Source organism: Salvelinus alpinus, chromosome 3 (assembly GCF_045679555.1).
Source record: "Salvelinus alpinus chromosome 3, SLU_Salpinus.1, whole genome shotgun sequence".
Lineage (NCBI taxonomy): Eukaryota > Metazoa > Chordata > Actinopteri > Salmoniformes > Salmonidae > Salvelinus > Salvelinus alpinus.
Window position 1 is genome coordinate 31,966,906 of NC_092088.1, and position 19,949 is coordinate 31,986,854.

At 41.0% G+C, this 19,949-nt stretch overlaps 1 protein-coding gene across 3 annotated transcripts in view; it reads right to left on the reverse strand.

Moving 5' to 3' along the window:
• afap1l2 (actin filament associated protein 1-like 2) overlaps positions 1 to 19,949 on the reverse strand; it is a 157,477-nt gene that overhangs the window by 75,860 nt on the left and 61,668 nt on the right. For all 3 annotated transcript variants that reach the window (XR_011673920.1, XM_071391066.1, XM_071391065.1), the window contains exons 3-4: positions 12,807 to 12,890; positions 11,270 to 11,361 (exon numbers count right to left, since the gene is read on the reverse strand). Coding sequence is in view for 2 of the 3 variants with exons in the window: in XM_071391066.1 (XP_071247167.1) it covers positions 11,270 to 11,361; positions 12,807 to 12,890 (176 nt within the window). In the remaining variant the exon portion in view is untranslated. The remainder of the gene's footprint in view (positions 1 to 11,269; positions 11,362 to 12,806; positions 12,891 to 19,949) is intronic.

Genomic DNA, 19,949 nt, shown 5'->3' on the forward strand with positions numbered 1-19,949 from the left:
ATGAAAATGACTTAGAGTTGTTAGCATAATAACAGTCATTATAATATAATCCCCAAAAATGTATTTGATCACATTGTTATTGTCATCATAATTTAAAGTGAAAGACGTTTGTACTGGTGGTTGAAGTACACAGCAAAATGATTAAAGCCAGGATTCCATCTGAAATACAAATCAAATCAAATTGTATTTGTCAAATTCGCCAAAACACAACAGGTGTAGACTTTAAATGCTTACTTACAAGCCCTTAACCAACAATGTGGTTTTAAGAAAAATACCTAAAAAAAGTAAGAAACAAAAGTAACAAATAATTAAAGAGCAGCAGAAAAATAACAATAGCGAGGCTATATACAGGGGGTACGGTACAGAGTCAATGTGTGGGGGCACCGGTTAGTCGAGGTAATTGAGGTAATATGTACATGTAGGTAGAGTTATTAATGTGACTATGCATAGATAATAACAGAGAGTAGCAGCAGTGTAAAAGAGGGGGGGGGGGGGGGGGGGGGGTAGCCATTTGATTCGATGTAAAGGAGTTTTATGGCTTGGGGATAGAAGCTGTTTAGAAGCCTCTTGGACCTAGACTTGGTGCTCCGGTACCACTTGCCATGCGGTAGCAGAGAGAACAGTCTATGACTACATAAGTGTTAAGTAAAAAATAGATAAGTAACAAATAATTAAAGAGCAGCAGTAAAATAACAATATCGAGGCTATATACAGGGGGTACCGGTACAGAGTCAATGTGCGAGGGTACCGGTTAGTCGAGATATTTGAGGTAATATGTACATGTAGGTAGAGTTAAAGTGACTATGCGTAGATAATAAACAGAGAGTAGCAGCAGTGTAAAAGAGGGAGGGAGGCAATGCAAATAGTCTGAGTAGCCATTTGATTAGCTGTTCAGGAGTCTTATGGCTTGGGGGTAGAAGCTGTTAAAAAGCCTTTTGGACCTAGACTTGGTGCTCCGGTACCACTTGCCGTGCGGTAGCAGAAAGAACAATCTATGACTAGGGTGACTGGAGTCTTTGACAATTTTTAGGCCCTTCCTCTGACACCGCCTGGTATAGAGGTCCTGGATGGCAGGAAGCTTGACCCCGGTGATGTACTGGGCCGTACGCACTACCCTCTGTAGTGCCTTGTGGTCGGAGGCCGAGTAGTTGCCATACCAGGCAGTGATGCAACCCGTCAGGATGCTCTCGATGGTGCAGCTGTAGAACCTTTTTGAAGATCTGAGGACCCATGCCAAATCTTTTCAGTCTTCCGAGGGGGAATAGGTTTTGTCGTACCCTCTTCACAACTGTCTTGATGTGCTTGGACCATGTTAGTGTGGTGATGTGGACATCAAGGAACTTGAAGCTCTCAACCTGCTCCACTACAACCCTGTTGATGAGAACAGGGGCGTGCTCGGTCCTCCTTTTCCTGTAGTCCACAATCATCTTCTTTATCTTGATCATGTTGAGGGAGAGGTTGTTGTCCTTGCACCACACGGTCAGGTCTCTGACTTCCTTCCTATAGGCTGTCTCGTCGTTGTCGGTAATCAGGCCTACCGCTGTTGTGTCATCGGCAAACTTAATGACGGTGTTGTAGTCGTGCCTGGCCGTGCAGTCATGAGTGAACAGGTAGTACAGAGCACGCACCCCTGAGGGGCCCCGTGTTGAGGATCAGCGTGGCGGATGTGTTGTTACCTACCCTTATCTCCTGGGTGCGGCCCGTCAGGAAGTCCAGGATCCAGTTGCAGAGGAAGGTGTTTAGTCCCAGGGGTCCTTAGCTTAGTGATGAGCTTTGAGGACACTATTGCGTTGAAGGCTGAGCTGTAGTCTATGAATAGCATTCTGACATAGGTGTTCCTTTTGTCCAGGTGTGAAAGAGCAGTGTGGAGTGCAATAGAGATTGCATCATCTGTGGATCTGTTGGGGCGGTATGCAAATTGGAGTGGGTCTAGAGTTTCTGGGATAATGGTGTTGAAGTGAGCCATGGCCAGTTTTCCAAAGCACTTCATGGCTACAGACGTTATTGAATACTTTAACTTTACCTCCCAGATTGGTAAAATTAGTTTGGTATTGAGAAGAAAAACATGACTTTACAATTAGAATGAACTAAAATGTATGAATTCAGTGTGATGTTAGTTGTTTTGGATATCGTCTAGGCCTATATGATCAGGACTATTTTCTAAGTAAGATAATATTTTTGAACATTAAACCGGTCTTCTCTTGGAGGGACAAAATAGCGCCGTAGAGTGAGCACCGTGTTTCAATGCGCTCCTGTGGCATTTGTTAATTTATCTCTCTATATTCACTTTATATTCATTTCTGAGCTTGAAAAAGTAGTACAATTTGTGACATAAGTTACTCTACAGGTTTTGATGATTATTTCTCAAAAGTTTCCGTCAACATCCCTGGAAGAACTACTAAGAACTTGACCAAAACCACCACCCCTGTACAGTCATGGCCAAAAGTTATGAGAATGACACAAATATTAATTTTCACAAAGTCTGCTGCCTCAGTTTGTATGATGGCAATTTGCATATACTTCAGAATATTATGAAGAGTGATCAGATGAATTACAATTAATTGCAAAGTTCCTCTTTGCCATGCAAATTAACTGAATCCCCCAAAAAACATTTCCACTGCATTTCAGCCCTGCCACAAAAGGACCAGCTGACATCATGTCAGTGATTCTCTAATTAACACAGGTGTGAGTGTTGACGAGGACAAGGCTGGAGATCACTCTGTCATGCTGATTGAGTTCGAAAAACAGACTGGAAGCTTCAAAAGGAGGGTGGTGCTTGGAACCATTGTTCTTCCTCTGTCAACCATGGTTACCTGCAAGGAAACATGTGCCGTCATCATTGCTTTGCACAAAAAGGGCTTCACAGGCAAGGATATTGCTGCCAGTATGATTGCACCTAAATCAACCATTTATCGGATCATCAAGAACTTCAAGGAGAGCGGTTCAATTGTTGGGAAGAAGGCTTCAGGGCGCCCAAGAAAGTCCATCAAGCGCCAGGACCATCTCCTAAAGTTTATTCAGCTGCGGGATCGGGGCACCACCAGTAGAGAGCTTGCTCAGGAATGGCAGCAGGCAGGTGTGAGTGCATCTGCACGCTTTTGCAGAATAGTCTGGTGTCAAGAAAGGCAGCAAAGAAGCCACTTCTCTCCAGGAAAAACATCAGGGACAGACTGATATTCTGCAAAAGCTACAGGGATTGGACTGCTGAGGACTGGGGTAAAGTCATTTTCTCTGATGAATCCCCTTTCCGATTGTTTGGGGCATCTGGAAAAAAGCTTGTCCGGAGAAGACAAGGTGAGCGCTACCAACAGTCCTGTGTCATGCCAACAGTAAAGCATCCTGAGACCATTCATGTGTGGGGTTGCTTCTCAGCCAAGGGAGTGGGCTAACTCACAATTTTGCCTAAGAACACAGCCATGAATAAAGAATGGTACCAACACATCCTCCCAGAGCAACTTCTCCCAACCATCCAGGAACAGTTTGGTGACGAACAATGCCTTTTCCAGCATGATGGAGCACCTTGCCATAAGGCAAAAGTGATAACTAAGTGGCTCGGGGAACAAAACATCAATATTTTGGGTCCATGGCCAGGAAACTCCAGACCTTAATCCCATTGAGACCTTGTGGTCAATCCTCAAGAGGCGGGTGGACAAACAAAAAACAAACTCTGACAAACTCCAAGCATTGATTATGCAAGAATGGGCTACCATTCTTCTGGATGTGGCCCAGAAGTTAATTGACAGCATGCCAAGGTGGATTTCAGAGGTCTTGAAAAAGAAGGGTCAACACTGCAAATATTGACTCTTTGCATCAAATTCATGTAATTGTCAATAAAAGCCTTTGACACTTATGAAATGCTTGTAATTATACTTCAGTATTCCATAGTAACATCTGACAAAAAATATCTAAAGACACTGAAGCAGCAAACTTTGTGGAAATTAATATTTGTGTCATTCTCAAACCGGGGTTAACAGAATTATGAATCCAGGCACAATGGCTCAAGTGATCCAAAAGATGACTGACACCATTATTAAGGTGATTGATGTCAAAGATAGCAACTGTCTTGGAAGCAATAGTAGGCCATTCAGCCGAACTACAGGTTGTCAAGTATGTTGATAAGGCGGAAGGAAGAATTGTTACTATGGAAACCTCGGCTACATCAATGGACACTAAAATAAATGCACTCGAGGAAAAGAAGTACTCTTAAAAACATCTATATTGATATTGGATAAGGAGCATCTGAAATTGCAACAAGGGGTGTTTGGACAAGTTATTTTCTCATAATTTACAGAAGTAGAGGTGTGGAAATTCTTGTGAAAAATAACCTACCTATTAACACATAAGAGTCTAAGCCCTGTCTAAACAGGGGGAGGGGGGGGGGGGGGGGGTTCTACTAAGCTATATGGAATTGTTTTAAGAAAGTCATACCAAGGATCATTTAGCTATTTGATTTTGAATTTTAGGAGCAGTTAAAAGTTTGGACACACCTACTCATTCGAGGGTTTTTCTTTATTGTTATTATTTTCTACATTGTAGAATAACACTGAAGACATCAAAAATATGAAATGACACGTAGAATCATGTAGTAACCAAAAAAGTGTTAAACAAATCAAAATATATTTGAAATTTGAGATTCAAATAGCCACCCTTTGCCTTGATGACAGCCTTGCACAATCTTGGCATTCTCTCAACCAGCTTCATGAGGTAGTCACCTGGAATGTATTTCAATTAACAGGTGTGCCTTGTTAAAAGTTCATTTGTGGAATTTCTTTCCTTCTTAATGCGTTTGAGACAATCAGTTGTGACAATGTAGGGGTGGTATACAGAAGCTAGCCCTATTTAGTAAAATACCAAGTACATATTATGGCAAGAACAGCTCAAATAAGCAAAGAGAAATGACAGTCCATCATTACTTTAAGACATGAAGGTCAGTCAATGCAGAACATTTGAAGAACTTTGAACTTTTCTTCAAGTGCAGTCACAAAAACCGCCAAGTGCTACGATGAAACTGGCTCTCAATGAGGACCACCACAGGAAAGGAAGAACCAGAGTTACATCTGCTGCAAGTTCATTAGAGTTACCAGCCTCAGAAATTGAAGGCAAAATAAATGGTTCACAGAGTTCAAATAACAGACACATCTCAACATCAACTGTTCAGAGGAGACTGTGTGAATAAGGCCTTCATGGTCAAATTGCTGCAAAGAAGCCACTACTTAAGGACAGCAATAAGAAGAAGAGACTTGCTTGGGCCAAGAAACACAAGCAATGGACATTACCAGGTGCAAATTTCCTTTGGTCTGATTAGTCCAAATTTGAGATTGGTCTTTGTGAGACGCAGAGTAGATGAGCGGATGAGCTCCGCATGTGTGGTTCCCACAGGGAAGCATGGAGGAGATGGTATGATGGTGTAGGTGTGCTTTACTGGTGACACTGTCAGTGATTTATTTAGAATTCAAGGCACACTTAACCAGCATGGCCTCCACAGCATTCTGCAGCGATACTCCATCCCATCTGGTTTGCTCTTAGTGGGACTATCATTTGTTTTTCAACCGGACAATAACCCAACACACCTCCAGGCTGTGTAAGAGCTATTTGACCAAGAAGGCAAGTGATGGAGTGCTGCATCAGTTGACCTGGCCTCCACAATCACCCAACTTCAACCCAATTGAGATGGTTTGGCATGACTTGGACCGCAGAGTGAAGGAAAAGCAGCCAACAAGTGCTCAGCATATGTGGGAACTCCTTAAAACGTCTTCAGGATTGGTGGGTCCCCTGCGGGACGGTTGAGCTAAAGTATTCTAATTAAATTAGCATGAGGTTGTAAGTAACAAGAACATTTCCCAGGACATAGACATATCTGATATTGTCAGAAAGCTTAAATTCTTATTAATCTAACTGCACTGTCCAATTTATAGTAGCTATTACAATGAAATAATACCATGTTATTGTTTGAGGAGAGTGCACAGTTGTGAACATGAAAAGTTATTTGTAAACAAATTAGGCACATTTGGCCAGTCTTGATACAAGATTTTGAACATAAATACAATGGTTCATTGGATCAGTCTGAAACTTTGTACATACACTGCTGCCATCTAGTGGCCAAAATCTAAATTGCACCTGAGCTGGAATAATACATTATGGCCTTTCTCTTGCATTTCAAAGATGATGGTACAAAAAAATATATATTTTACCAGATCTAATGTGCGATATTCTGCAACATTCCTTTCACATTTCCACAAACTGCAAAGTGTTTTCTTTCAAATGGTACCAAGAATATTCATATCCTTGCTTCAAGGCCAGAGCTACAGGCAATTAGATTTGGGTATGACATTTTAGGTGAAAATTGAAAACAAGGGGCCGATCCTTAAGAGGTTTTAAAGACTGTTGGAAAAACATTCCAGGTGAAGCTGGTTGAGAGAATGCCATGAGTGTGCAAAGCTGTCATCAAGGAAAGGGTGGCTACTTTGAAGAATCTCAAATATATTTAGATTTGTTTAACACTTTTTTGGAAGCTGTTTTTCAGTCTCTCGGTTCCAGCTTTGATGCACCTGTACTGACCTTGCCTTTCGGATGACAGTGGGGTGAACAGGCAGTGGCTCGGGTGGTTGTTGTCTTTGATGATCTTTTTGGCCTTCCTGTGACATCTGGTGCTGTAGGTGTCCTGTAGGTCAGGTAGTTTGCCCCCAGTGTAGCTTCGGGAAGACTGCACCACCAGTTACCGTACCAGGCGGTGATACAGCCCGACAGGATGCTCTCAATTGCGCATCTGTAAAAGTGTGTGAGGGTTTTAGGTGCCAAGCCAAATTTCTTCAGCCTCCTAAGGTTGAAGAGGCACTGTTGCACCTTCTTCACCACACTGTCTGTGTGGGTAGATCATTGAAGCTTTCCACCTGCTCCACTGCGGTCCCGTCGATGTGGATATGTGTGTGCTCCCTCTGCTGTTTCCGGAAGTCCACGATTAGCTCCTTTGTTTTGTCAAGGTAAACCCTAGGTAAAACTGGCCAATTTGCAGTGTACCATACACTGCTGGTTCACGCAGCCCTGTATGGTACGCTGCTGGTTCACGCATTCTCTCTTCTGAATAACATCACAACATTTGAAAGACAGAAATCATGACAAAGCTATTAACTATGTCAGTACTGTATATGTTAAATGGAATTAAGGGAAAACCAGATACATGCACAAATATTCCCACACACCTATCTTTTTAGACATATCAGATTCCACAAACTCCTCATGTTAAAGTTTAAACACTGAGGTAAACACAAATTCTCAGACACTCTCTAAAATAAATTGAAATAATTACAATAACAACGGTAATTTTTTATTTCACCTTTATTTAACCAGGTAAGCCAGTTGAGAACAAGTTCTCATTTACAACTGCGACCTGGCCAAGATAAAGCAAAGCAGTGCAACACAAACAACAACACAGAGTTACACATGGAATAAACAAACATACAGTCTATAATAAAATTGAAAAAGTCTATATACAGTGTGTGCAAATGAGGTAGGATAAGGGAGGTAAGGCAATAAATAGGCCATAGTGGCAAAATAATTACAATATAGCAATTAAACAGGGCAATTAAACACTCTTATTCAGAAGGGTTCCAAAGAATCTTCAAATGAAATAACCCTTTCTTCCAAAAAGGTTTCTTCAGATGAAAACGGTTCTTGGTAGAACCCTATCCCTCTGCAAATAATCCTTTCTAAGAGTGTACACTAGAGGTCGACCGATTAATCGGAATGGCCGATTAAAATCGGGGCGATTTCAAGTTTTCATAACAATCGGAAATCGGTATTTTTGGGCGCCGATTTGCCGATGTTTATTTTTTTTTTTTTTTTACACCTTTATTTAATCTTTATTTAACTAGGCAAGTCAGTTAAGAACACATTCTTATTTTCAATGACGGCCTAGATTTTTAACCGTGTCAGCTCGGGGGATCCAATCTTGCAACCTTACAGTTAACTAGTCCAATGCTCTAACACCTGATTACATTGCACTCCACGAGGAGCCTGCCTGTTAGCGAAAGCAGTAAGCTAAGGTAAGTTGCTAGCTAGCATTAAACTTATCTTATAAAAAACAATCAATCAATGACTGTCATTGCTCCAATGTGTACTTAACCATAAACATCAATGCCTTTCTTAAAATCAATACACAAGTATATATTTTTAAACCTGCATATTTAGCTAAAAGAAATCCAGGTTAGCAGGCAATATTAACCAGGTGAAATTGTGTCATTTCTCTTGCGTCCATTGCACGCAGAGTCAGGGTATATGCAACAGTTTGGGCCGCCTGGCTCTTTGCGAACTAATTTGCCAGAATTTTACGTAATTATGACAACATTGAAGGTTGTGCAATGTAACAGGAATATTTAGACTCATGGATGCCACCCGTTAGATAAAATACGGAACGGAATAAACGTTTTGTTTTCGAGGTGATAGTTTCCAGATTAGTCAAAGGTATATGGTTTAAAGAGAAATAGTCGACGCGTTATAATTCCTGTAATAACTTGCGGCTGAATTTGAAAGGGGTTCCTTCGTTATTTTACCGTTCATGTCTTCCATAGAGAATGTCTTGATCTACTTCAAATAAGGTCTGTGTTTCGTGCAGGCTTAAACCGCCTCGACGTTTTGATACCCGTGTAAATCTCACTAGGATAAGGTAACGTTTGTCAACATATTTTCATAAATCCACTCTACAATTATTTTTTTTCTCGCTTATATTTAGCCAATATTGATCAGAGTTACCTTGTCCTATGGATATCTACACAGTTATAAAATTGGCACGGTGATGTAAGCCTACACGAAACACAGACCTTATTTTAAGTGAATCTAAAAATATCCTATGGAATAAATGAAGGAACCGCTTTTCAGATTTTGCTAGAAGGTGTCATGGGAATTATGACTCGCACTTTGGTTGTCAATTCTTACCATGCCCATTATTAAAATAGGATTTCCTGCATATAGAAATTAAAGTTTTTGTTTTCAACATTAATCACAGGTAACTTAAACTCTATTTTTATTCAAACAGTTGAGAGTATTTGTCTTCTAAGCAGACTCTTCAGTATCATTGTCACTTCAGAGCTAGGTGCGTGTGTGTGTATTTATGTATTATATTAAGTTAAAATAAAAGTGTTCATTGTTCATTCAGTATTGTTGCAATTGTCATTATTACAAAAATGTGTGTGTGTGTGTATGATATATATATATATTATTATTATATATTTTTTTTAATAAAATCGTCCAATTAATCGGTATCGGCTTTTTTTGTCCTCCAATAATCGGTATCGGTATCGGCATTGAAAAATCATAAATCGGTCGACCTCTAGTGTACACACCCACGAGACAGCCAGTATCACATTTTCACTAACAGTTCAGCAGCAGCCCAACTGTTTTATGTCCCCCATCATCAAAAATAACTAGCTAGCCAGCCAGCCAGCCAGCCAGCAAGCCAGAAAATTGCAAAAAGAAGGTAAGTTGACAGCGAAGGCAGGGAATTTCACGACAGTTGGGAGATCGAGTACTTGTTTGTGGACCATCGTTTGCCAAAAGACTGTGGCCGTAATGAAAGAATTTAACATAAGGTGCAATTATGGGACAAAACACTGTGACTTGAATAGACATCAGAGGCTACAGAAACTGGCAGAGTTAAATAAGGGCCTTGTACAACAGCAGACTATGTTTTTAAAGCCAAAATCACAGAGTGATGCAGCTGTAAAGGCCAGATTCTACCTAGAATGAAATAGCTAAATCAGGCCGACCATACACCAAAGGTGATTTTATGACGCAGTGCATGGATAAAGTTTACAAAGTAGTGTGCCCAGAAAAAACGCAAGCATCTGCAAATGTCAGCCTTAGGAGAAATACAGTGGCAGATTGCGTGGATGAGCTAGCCACCGATCTACAAGAGCAGCTCGCTGAAAAAGCTAAATACTTTGTAGCTTGCTCACTTGCTGTTGACGAGAGCATGGTTGCTACAGACACTGCTCAGAATGTCAATTATCATGCCTGGGAGGGATTCGTTAGTGAAGAGCTCTTGGGTGTTAAATCAATGCATGGCACGACCATAGGAAATAATTTTTCAATAAATTGAGAAATGTGTAAATGAATAAGTTACAATGGGACAAACTTACTGGACTGACAACAGATGTGGAACCTTATATGTGCGGTGGGAGGAGCGGATTGATTGGGACGATGCGAGAGAAGATGCAGGAGGAGAATTGCCCCGACGAGCTGACAACATATTACTGTATTATACATCAGGAGGCACTTTGTGGTGAAGTACTAAGGATGGAACTGTAACTAAAACAGTAAACTTCATCAGGGCTAAGGGCTTGAACCACCATCAGTTTCAGTCATTTCTTGACGAGGTTCATTCAGAACATCAAGATGTGCCCTACCACACAGAGGTGCATTGGCCAAGTTGGGGCAAAGTGCTGAAGAGATTGTTTGAGCTGTGTGAGGAAATCTGTTGTTTCATGGAGAACAAGGGGAAAAACATCACTGAGCTCCTATCCAGCCACCAAAACAGCTCTCAAACCACAGCAACAGCAGATGTTTCTAATAAGAAAACAGTGCTGGGTGTGTCTCTCTGTGGGTGTGTGTGTGTGTGTACGTGTGGAGTTCAAAGACTCAGAAGGAACGCTATAATCCCATCCTCCTGTCTGTCTGTGACCCTTCCAATCTCACACAGCGCTAATTCAGTAGACCCCTAGCGTCCCCAGTCAACATTAAACACATCACTCCTCTCAAGTCTCACACACTCATTTCCACACAAATCTTTCCAATTTTATCACTCTGAGAAGGATAAAATACCTGTTTCTGTGGGTGATTACAACACATATTAAAGGCTTGATTAATAATGGTTCCGCAAGGCCTGGGATTTATAGTTACGGGAAAAAACATGGCTGTGCTACTACGACCAAATGAATGTGAGAAAAACCAGGCTAGAAGTGGATGAGGCCAAAGATGCTTAACAGTTATGCTAGCAAGTGAGTTACGTTAGTATTTGATGTTAATCGTAGTCCTACACAAGGTAAAACACATGGTGTGGATATAATTACTTTTAAAAGTTGTATTATATTCTATGTAAAAAAAAGAAATACTATAACTGAAATGTACCATCAAAAGATAGCGGCGCCAAAACGGAGCCTTGCGGCACACCCCATTAAAGTCTGTATGGTTCAATATGCAAAGAACGATTTCTCATACAGCATGGATGTTAGTTGTAATTTGGAAATATGTAGTAAGATAAATGAACATCACTCACTGTTCTAGGTGGTGGCAAGTCTGGAAGACTCTTCTGTGGGGCAGGGACATGTTTTCCTGCTCTCCCATTGGCCAGGGCATCTGGTGTGTTGTCTGGTCATTTTGACACAAAGGAAGGACATTAGATGAAAATCAACAATGGCCATCAAAAGGAAGATAGGCACTATTCTTCTTTGCATTTGTGAAATGACTAAGACAATCATAATATTAATATAAAGGGTAAAAACAACACGTATCAGCCTTTTGTAAGGCCTTAATCTTTTTCAATAGGTCGTAAAGGACTTTACTTTATAAATGGGATTGTCTTCGCCTTAGTAACAATTTATATTGAACTATATAACCTTCCTTCTTAAACACCAATGTGTAGCATACACCTGGGTGATGCATGTCGGTTACATTAGCCTTCTAGCCAAAATAACAATGTTAACATTTTGCCTCACATTTGCCTAATAGTTATTTGCCTATTTCTCTGTTCATTATGACAGTGGGTCCTTGTCTTTAAGCTACTGTATGCACATGCCATAACAGCAGTCTTCCCCTCTCGGCAGACATTCCACCTCTCAGCATGTAGACATCTGGGTTGCCATAGGAACCCAAGCAGAGTGCTTTATACTAGACAACTCTAGTCGTAAATTCACAGGAGCCACTGAAAGTTACAGAAATTACATTCAAACAACTCTGCAGAGCTCACAAATTCAATACATCTGGCGGTTATCACTAAATCACCACGATGTTGACATAAACACATTCAAACCGACATATTGAGTTTCACAACAGTTGGTTGAAAGAAAGGCTTTCTGTCTAGCCATGTGGGTACATGAGATGCAAGTTAGACAAGACACCCAACATGACAGGTATTCCCTTTTGTGTCCTTCAAAAAAAAGGATCTCAATGTTTCTATACATATGCAGTCTTTAGTCTATGTTATAATAAACACCCTTCCCAAGAAAATGGTCTAGATGCATGACAAGGGGACTGCATCTTTTTGATCTGAGAACACCCTTGTACTTGGGATGGCTGTAAAAGAAAGCCTGTGGCTTTACTGGCCTTCAGTGGGGTAGATGTGTGTTAAGTCTAGTGTTCGGTCTGCTCATTATTTATCACAGTCCAAACAAAATGGCTGGCCTCAGGTGGTGGGTTTGAGAAAGGGGACAGAGAGAGAACTACTGAGAAATGCACAGGAAACGAGTGTGTGTGTGTGGGGGAATGGTGTGGAAAGGGTGTTTTCACACTCTTAAAAATTATTCTGGGTTTTCACAGCGAAAATTGGTTTATTGATTGACATGAAGCAATTTTATTCTATGTGACTCTTATTTGTGAGGGACTGTGACTTGAGTTAAAGCCAGACCTGGGTTCAAATACGTAGGTCGAATACCAAAAGTGCAAAATTCAAGCTAAATTAAGTGCACCTCAAATATTGGATTATGAAAGTATGTAAAGCCTCAATAATACTAATTTACAATGTATGAACCAAACAAGTAGAGTGCTACACCATCAAGCAGGTTCCACCTTGTAGGAAACGACCTTTGAACTCTCACCTCTGTCAGCTTTGTCCTGACCCTGCCCAGTCACAATGACTTTGTTCATGTAGATGTACTCCTCATCACCACCACCACCACCACCTGAAACATAGCAGTTGAGAGAAAAAAGTAACATCAATCATGAGAAATATACTTCATTATGAATGCTGCTGATACAACCTACTTCAGAATTAAGTTTTGAATGAACAGAAGAATCATGATATGATACTGTACATTGTGGCAGCCCAGGGAAGTCAGAGGTGAAACTCTAAATAAAATAAAGTTCACAACAAAGTTTTAATCAATGAATGAGATTAATAAATTACTATTGAGATTAATACACTGATAGTCTATCAACATTTCTACTATATAACAACATTCCAAAATTCACACTGAACAAAGATACATTCTAGTGAGATCAAAACCTATGGATAAACCGAGATAAAAAAAAGGTTATTATTCCCATGGTGCATTTATCAGACATGAGTCAGAACGTTCTCCTCTTTTTGAAGGTTGTAAAGATCATAGGTCTGACTTACACTTTCAGATCCTACTATATCTGTTTGGATCAAGGGTTACACATCATGTAAAGACTACACTATGGCCCTGTACACACTCAAGTTGTACAATTGAAGTACGACAGATTTGGCAAAAATGGTGTGATTACAACGGATAGTTTTTCTGCACAAACAAATAACTACAAAAGTGTTGTGGAGGCACAGTACAACAGTTGTGGAAGTATTTCTGTATCAGAGAAATATTATCAATAGTATCACAAATAGGGCTGTTGCGGTGACTGTATTACCACCACACCGGCGGTCACGAGTCATGAAGGCAGTCAAATTCAACATGACCGTTTAGTACCACGGTAATTAGACTTCTCTGAGCTCTGATGCTGCTGCTGGTCATTAGTAGCCTACCAAACTTGCTAACGTCTTGACATCAATGCAAATGTATTCAAAAATCTAATCAAACACCATTCGAGAGCCCAATGAGCTCATGATGCGCAACATTTCTATAGGCTATGCAATTGTGGGAGAAAACAGAGTGATGGCCTCTATTAAAAAGAGGAGGATCCAATCAGCTTTCTATTGGCTAGGCCTACTATATTTATTTCTCAACTTTCCTAATATTAAGCACATTGCTTATATTTACAACAGGAGAACAGCCTACCTGGCTGGCATGAAAATAAACTCTGGGGAAAAGCGTCCTCCATTCGCTATTTAAATGCATAGATGACATGTATTTTTTCCCGCTGCCCCTGTTTCAATACAGGTGCATGATAATGGTCAATTCTAAATCAAAACAAATTTCACACATATGTTATTTAGTAAATGGAAAGACAAGATTAAATCAATAATAGTCTGATGGGTGACAGTATTATCGTATCACTTGTGAATGACATAGTAACACTTGCGAATGATGCCCAGCATAAGAAACAATGCCTTTTAGTTGGAATCATAGTCACACACCTCATGTAGCCTAGCCCATAGGCCTATATGTTTTAATAAGGTTTGTATCACAACTAAAGTGGCCAAATAACTTCTTAAAATTAAGCACATTCATCTACTTTACAAGGGATGTAGAGCCTAACTGCAGCGCGTGAGTTTCTAGTTTGGGGAAGATCACTATAAAATGCACCTTTATAATAAAAGCATTACATGCATAATTGCATTTGCGATCACTTTTGATAATGGTGTTTTCCTCTAATGGAATATTCGTGCTTATAGCCTACTACCATGTGTGCATTGCTGCGCTTATAATGTGAAGAAATAGCCTAATAGTTTATCAACATTTTAAGCTAAACTTTCTGATCTGTTTTTTTGATGCTAGTGGTTGTATTCATTTGGGATCTATCGCATCCCACAACTGTCCCAGACTATGTTTGGAGAAAAAAAATTCTCGCACAGAATAGAACAGGTCAACTTTTGTACTATGGGGGATAGTAGATTAACATAGGCTAGTGCTTTTGCTGTTCGTTAGGCCTAAACATCTTGTTTGCTGACAAAAAATAAATGTGGACAGTTCTTCCAATATCTTCAATATGCATCTTGGAATTGAATAAGGACACGCGCAGTTGCGTCGCCGATGTGTCTGTCTTAACTTGTAGCCTGTGAGAGACGCTTCGGATTGCGCAGAACACTCAGGGAGAAGGGCACAACACGCCTGGATTTTTTTAGGGTGTATTACAGCCACAAAGGGGATGCCGCCATGAAATTCGAGGCATTATCAAATGCTTGTCAAATTGTGAATGAGAGACTTTTGGAGTGTGTAAAACATGCGGGGAAAAAACTAAGCAGAGCTCATGCCTTTCAAGCGACTTTTTTCAAATCATCATTAGTCTCATCATGCAGCCTTAAAATGTATTAATTAGCCCAATGTTTGTAGAACAACTAAAGTTACATTAATAACTCTAAATTAAGCATATAAGAGAACCTATTTCTTTGTTAACCACTCAACACAGAATAGCCGCATCTGCGCACTCCCTCAAATCGTTTGGAGAAAATATTTATATTATTTGTTCAATTGTATTCTTCATACTATAAAATAATATAAAATAATGCCATGGAATTATAAGCAAATCTTGTCAGCTAAATGAACTAGTGTAGCCCACAGCTAGTGTAGCCCACAGCCATTTGACATTGCCACATCAGGACAACTCAAGAGTATACTATTATTTTCTTCTGAAATAGACTACATTTTCTTCAAATCATGCTTCTTTAGACCCGTCTAAAATAAATAATGTATTTATTGTGAATGTGTAGGCTATATTACATAGTCTACAAGCTATTTTAAAAAATTGAATAAATCTATGTGTGGAAGCCTGGAGATGCTAAATGTTTTTATGTTAATTAACGTTCAAATTACCATGAGACCAACAGTTATTTGCTTGACAATCACCAGCTGACAACATTTTGTGACCGCCACAGCCCTAATCACAATAAATGTGTCAAATGCATTGTACATCAGTTGTCAAATGCTTTGTACAACACAAGTGTCTGCGGGGGCTCTGAGGAGAAAGAGTCACATACAAAGTATACGATAAGAGTTTTTTGAGACGGGGAGTCAGTTTTGGCTACTGCAGTGTACACTCTGAGAAGAAAAGGAGCCTCGAAGAACCTTTTGGGATTCAAAATGGTGATGTCAATGTGGGTGAACCTTTTCGAATCAAAAAGGTTCCTCGAGGAACACATTTGTAAAGGTTCAAACAGGAACTTATTTTGTGAGGGGAGAGGTTCAAATTTGAACCTTAATTGTAATATATTATTACTGTCATTGACATGATTATTATTTATATTATTATAGTAAAAGCATTACATTAGTATTTTAATATCATAATAACTATCAATAATATATTGTAACAAAATGGTGACTAATGTAATGGAATACTACTTTGCTCTTTAAATTCACATTATGTCAGCCTTTAACCTTAAAGTAGTATGTAGCTTGGTCTTGGTGGGATAGCTCTCTTCTATCCATTACTTCCGTCTTTGATTGGTCGGCTTTGTGGAGGGGAGGAGCGTGGTTGGCAAAGCATTTGTTTATAGGAGTAGTGAATAAATATTTTTCTGTTGAATTTCTAGGGAAGTCAGTAGGCAGATAAATAGAGGTAGAAATAGGTCAATCATAGATCTTTCAATGATTGTAACCTTTAATGACTATACAACTGAACACATGAACAGGAATGACAATTACTCTCACGGATGGCCTAAAATAACTTCTTGAAAGCCATGCCCCCAATTAGCCACGCCTTCAGTCTTCTGATATATACATTATATACACTTTACTATAAATACACTTCAACTGCTAATAATAAGCCAGGAAATGACATTTAGAAATTCAATTTAGTTACAGTTAGACAAGCTACATCAGTCCTTGACTCCATTGCTGAGTCTGACAGGCAAATCCAACGGCGAAATGAATCCAAAATGCTCTGCACGCGCCAGCAAAAAGGTTCCTCCAGGAACCATTTGCTACATTGAACCATTAAAGGATACTACCAAATGTGCAAATATATAGTCATTGACTAGCAATGGTTCCTTGAGAAAGTCCAGGGTTCCTTGAGGATCTCCTGGGATCCTCGAGTCAACCTTAATTCTAAGAGTGTAGCCTGTTTTGTGAATGTTCTAGAAAATCAAATCAAATTGTACTTGTTACATGCGCCGAATACAACAGGTGTAGACCTTACAGTGAAATGTTTACTTACAAGTCCTTAACCAACAATGCAGTTAAGAAACATGTGTTAAGTAAAAACTAGATAAGTAACAAATCATTTAAGAGCAGCAGTAAAATAACAATAGCAAGGCTATATACAGGGGGTACCGGTACAGAGTCAATGTGCGAGGGTACCGGTTAGTCGAGGTAAATGAGGTAATATGTACATGTAGGTTGAGTTAAAGTAACTATGCGTAGATAATAAACAGAGAGTAGCAGCAGCGTAAAAGAGGGAGGCAATGCAAATAGTCTGAGTAGCCATTTGATTAGCTGTTCAGGAGTCTTCTGGCTTGGGGGTAGAAGCTGTTAAGAAGCCTTTTGGACCTAGACTTGGTGCCACTTGCCGTGCGGTAGCAGAGAGAACAGTCTATGACTAGGGTGGCTGGAGTCTTTGACCATTTTTAGGAACTTCCTCTGACACCGCCTGGTATAGAGGTCCTGGATGGCAGGAAGATTGGCTCCAGTAATGTACTGGGCCGTACGCACTACCCTCTGTAGTGCCTTGCGGTCAGAGGCCGAGCAGTTGCCACATCAGGCATTGATGGAACACGTCAGGATGCTCTCGATGGTGCAGTATAACTTTTTGAGGATCTGAGGACCCATGCCAAATTGTTTCAGTCTACTGAGGGGGAATAGGCTTTGTCGTGCCCTCTTCACAACTGTCTTGGTGTGTTTGGACAATGTTAGTTTGTTGGTGATGTGGACACCAAGGAACTTGAAGCTCTCAACCTGCTCCACTGCAGCCCCGTCGATGAGAATGGGGGCGTGCTCGGTTCTCCTGTAGTCCACAATCATCTCCTTTGTCTTGATCAAGTTGAGGGAGAGGTTGTTGTCCTGGCACCTCACGGCCAGGTCTATGACCTCCTCCCTATAGGCTGTCTCATCGTTGTCGGTGATCAGGCCTACCACTGTTGTGTCATCGGCAAACTTAATGATGGTGTTGGAGTCGTGCCTGGCCATGCAGTCATTAGTGACCAGGAAATAGAGGAGGGTACTGAGCCCGCACCCCTGAGGGGCCCCCCGTGTTGAGGATCAGCGTGGCGGATGTGTTGTTACCTACCCTTACCACCTGGTGCGGCCCGTCAGTTAGTCTAGGATCCAGTTGCAGAGGGAGGTGTTTTGTCCCAGGGTCCTTAGCTTATTGATAAGCTTTGAGGGCACTATAGTGTCGAACGCTGAGCTGTAGTTAATGAATAGCATTATCACATATGTGTTCCTTTTGTCCAGTTGGAAAGGGCAGTGTGGAATGCAATAGAGATTGGATCTGTTGGGGCGGTATGCAAAATGGATTGAGGCTAGGGTTTCTGGTATAAGGTGTTTGATGTGAGCCATGACCAGCATGTCAAAGCACTTCATGGCTACAGACGTAAGTGCTATGGGTCGGTAGTCATTTAAGCAGGTTACCTTCGTGTTCTTGGGCACAGGGACTATGATGGTCTGCTTGAAACATGTTTTTATTACAGACTCAGTCAGGGACAGATTGAAAATGTCAGTGAAGACACTTGCCAGTTGTTCAGCGCATGCTCAGTGTACACATCCTGGTAATCCCTCTGGCCATGCGGCCTTGTGAATGTTGAGCTGTTTAAAGGTCTTACTCACATAAGCTATGGCGAGTTGGTGATCACACAGTTGTCCAGAACAGCTGATGCTCTCATGCATGTTTCAGTATCACTTGCCTCGAAGCAAGCATAGAAGTAATTTAGCTCGTCTGGTAGGCTCATGTCACTGGGCAGCTTGCGGCTGTGCTTCCCTTTGTAGTCTGTAATAGTTTCCAAGCCCTGCCATATCCAATGAGCATCAGAGCCGGTGTAGTACGATTCAATCTTAGTCCTGTGTTGACTCTGCCTGTTTGATGGTTTGTCAGAGGGCATAGCGGGATTTCTTATACGCTTCCGGGTTAGAGTCCTGCTCCTTGAAATCGACAGCTCTACCCTTTAGCTCAGTGCGGATATTGCATGTAATCCATGGCTTCTGGTTGGGGTATGGACGTACAGTCACTGTGGGGACGACGCCATCGATGCACTTATTGATGAAGCCAGTGACTGATGCGGTGTACTCCTCAATGCTATCGGAAGAATCCCGGAACACATTCCAGTCTGTGCTAGCAAAACAGTCCTGTAGCTTAGCATTTGCTTCATCTGACTACTTTTTTATTGACCGAGTCACTGGTGCTCCCTGCTTTAGTTTCTGCTTGTAAGCAAGAATCAGGATAGAATTATGGTCAGATTTGCCAAACGGAGCCGAGGGAGAGCTTTGTACTCGTCTATGTGTGTGGAGTAAAGGTGGTCTGGAGTTTTTTTCTCTCTGGTTGCACATTTAACATGCTGGTAGAAATGAGGAAAAACGGATTTAAGGTTCCTTTGCATTAAAGTCCTCGGCCACTAGGAGCGCCGCCTCTGGATGAGTGTTTTACTGTTTGCTTATGGCCGTATACAGCTCATTGAGGGCGGTCCTAGTGCCAGCATCGGTTTGTGGTGGTAAATAGACAGCTACGAAGAATATAGATGAAAACTCTTGGTAAATAGTGTGGTCTACAGCTTATTATGAGATACTCTACCTCAGGTGAGAGAAAAAACTTGAGACTTCTTTAGATTTCGTGCACCAGGTGTTGTTTCCAAATTTACACAGACCACCACCCCTTGTCTTCCCGGAGGCAGCTGTATGTTATTCAGGTCGTCGTTCAGCCACGACTCTGTGAAACACAAGATATTACAGTTTTTAATGTCCCGTTGGTAGGATATACGTGCTCGTAGTTCATCCATTTCATTATCCAATGATTGTAAGTTGGCTAATAGGACCGATGGTAAAGGCAGGTAACCCCTCGCCGTCGGTTCCTTACAAGGCACCCAGACCTACGTCCCGATATCTCCATCTCTTTCTCCTGCGAATGACGGGGATGAGGGCCTTGTCGGGCGTCTGAAGTAAATCTTTCACGTTCGACTTGTG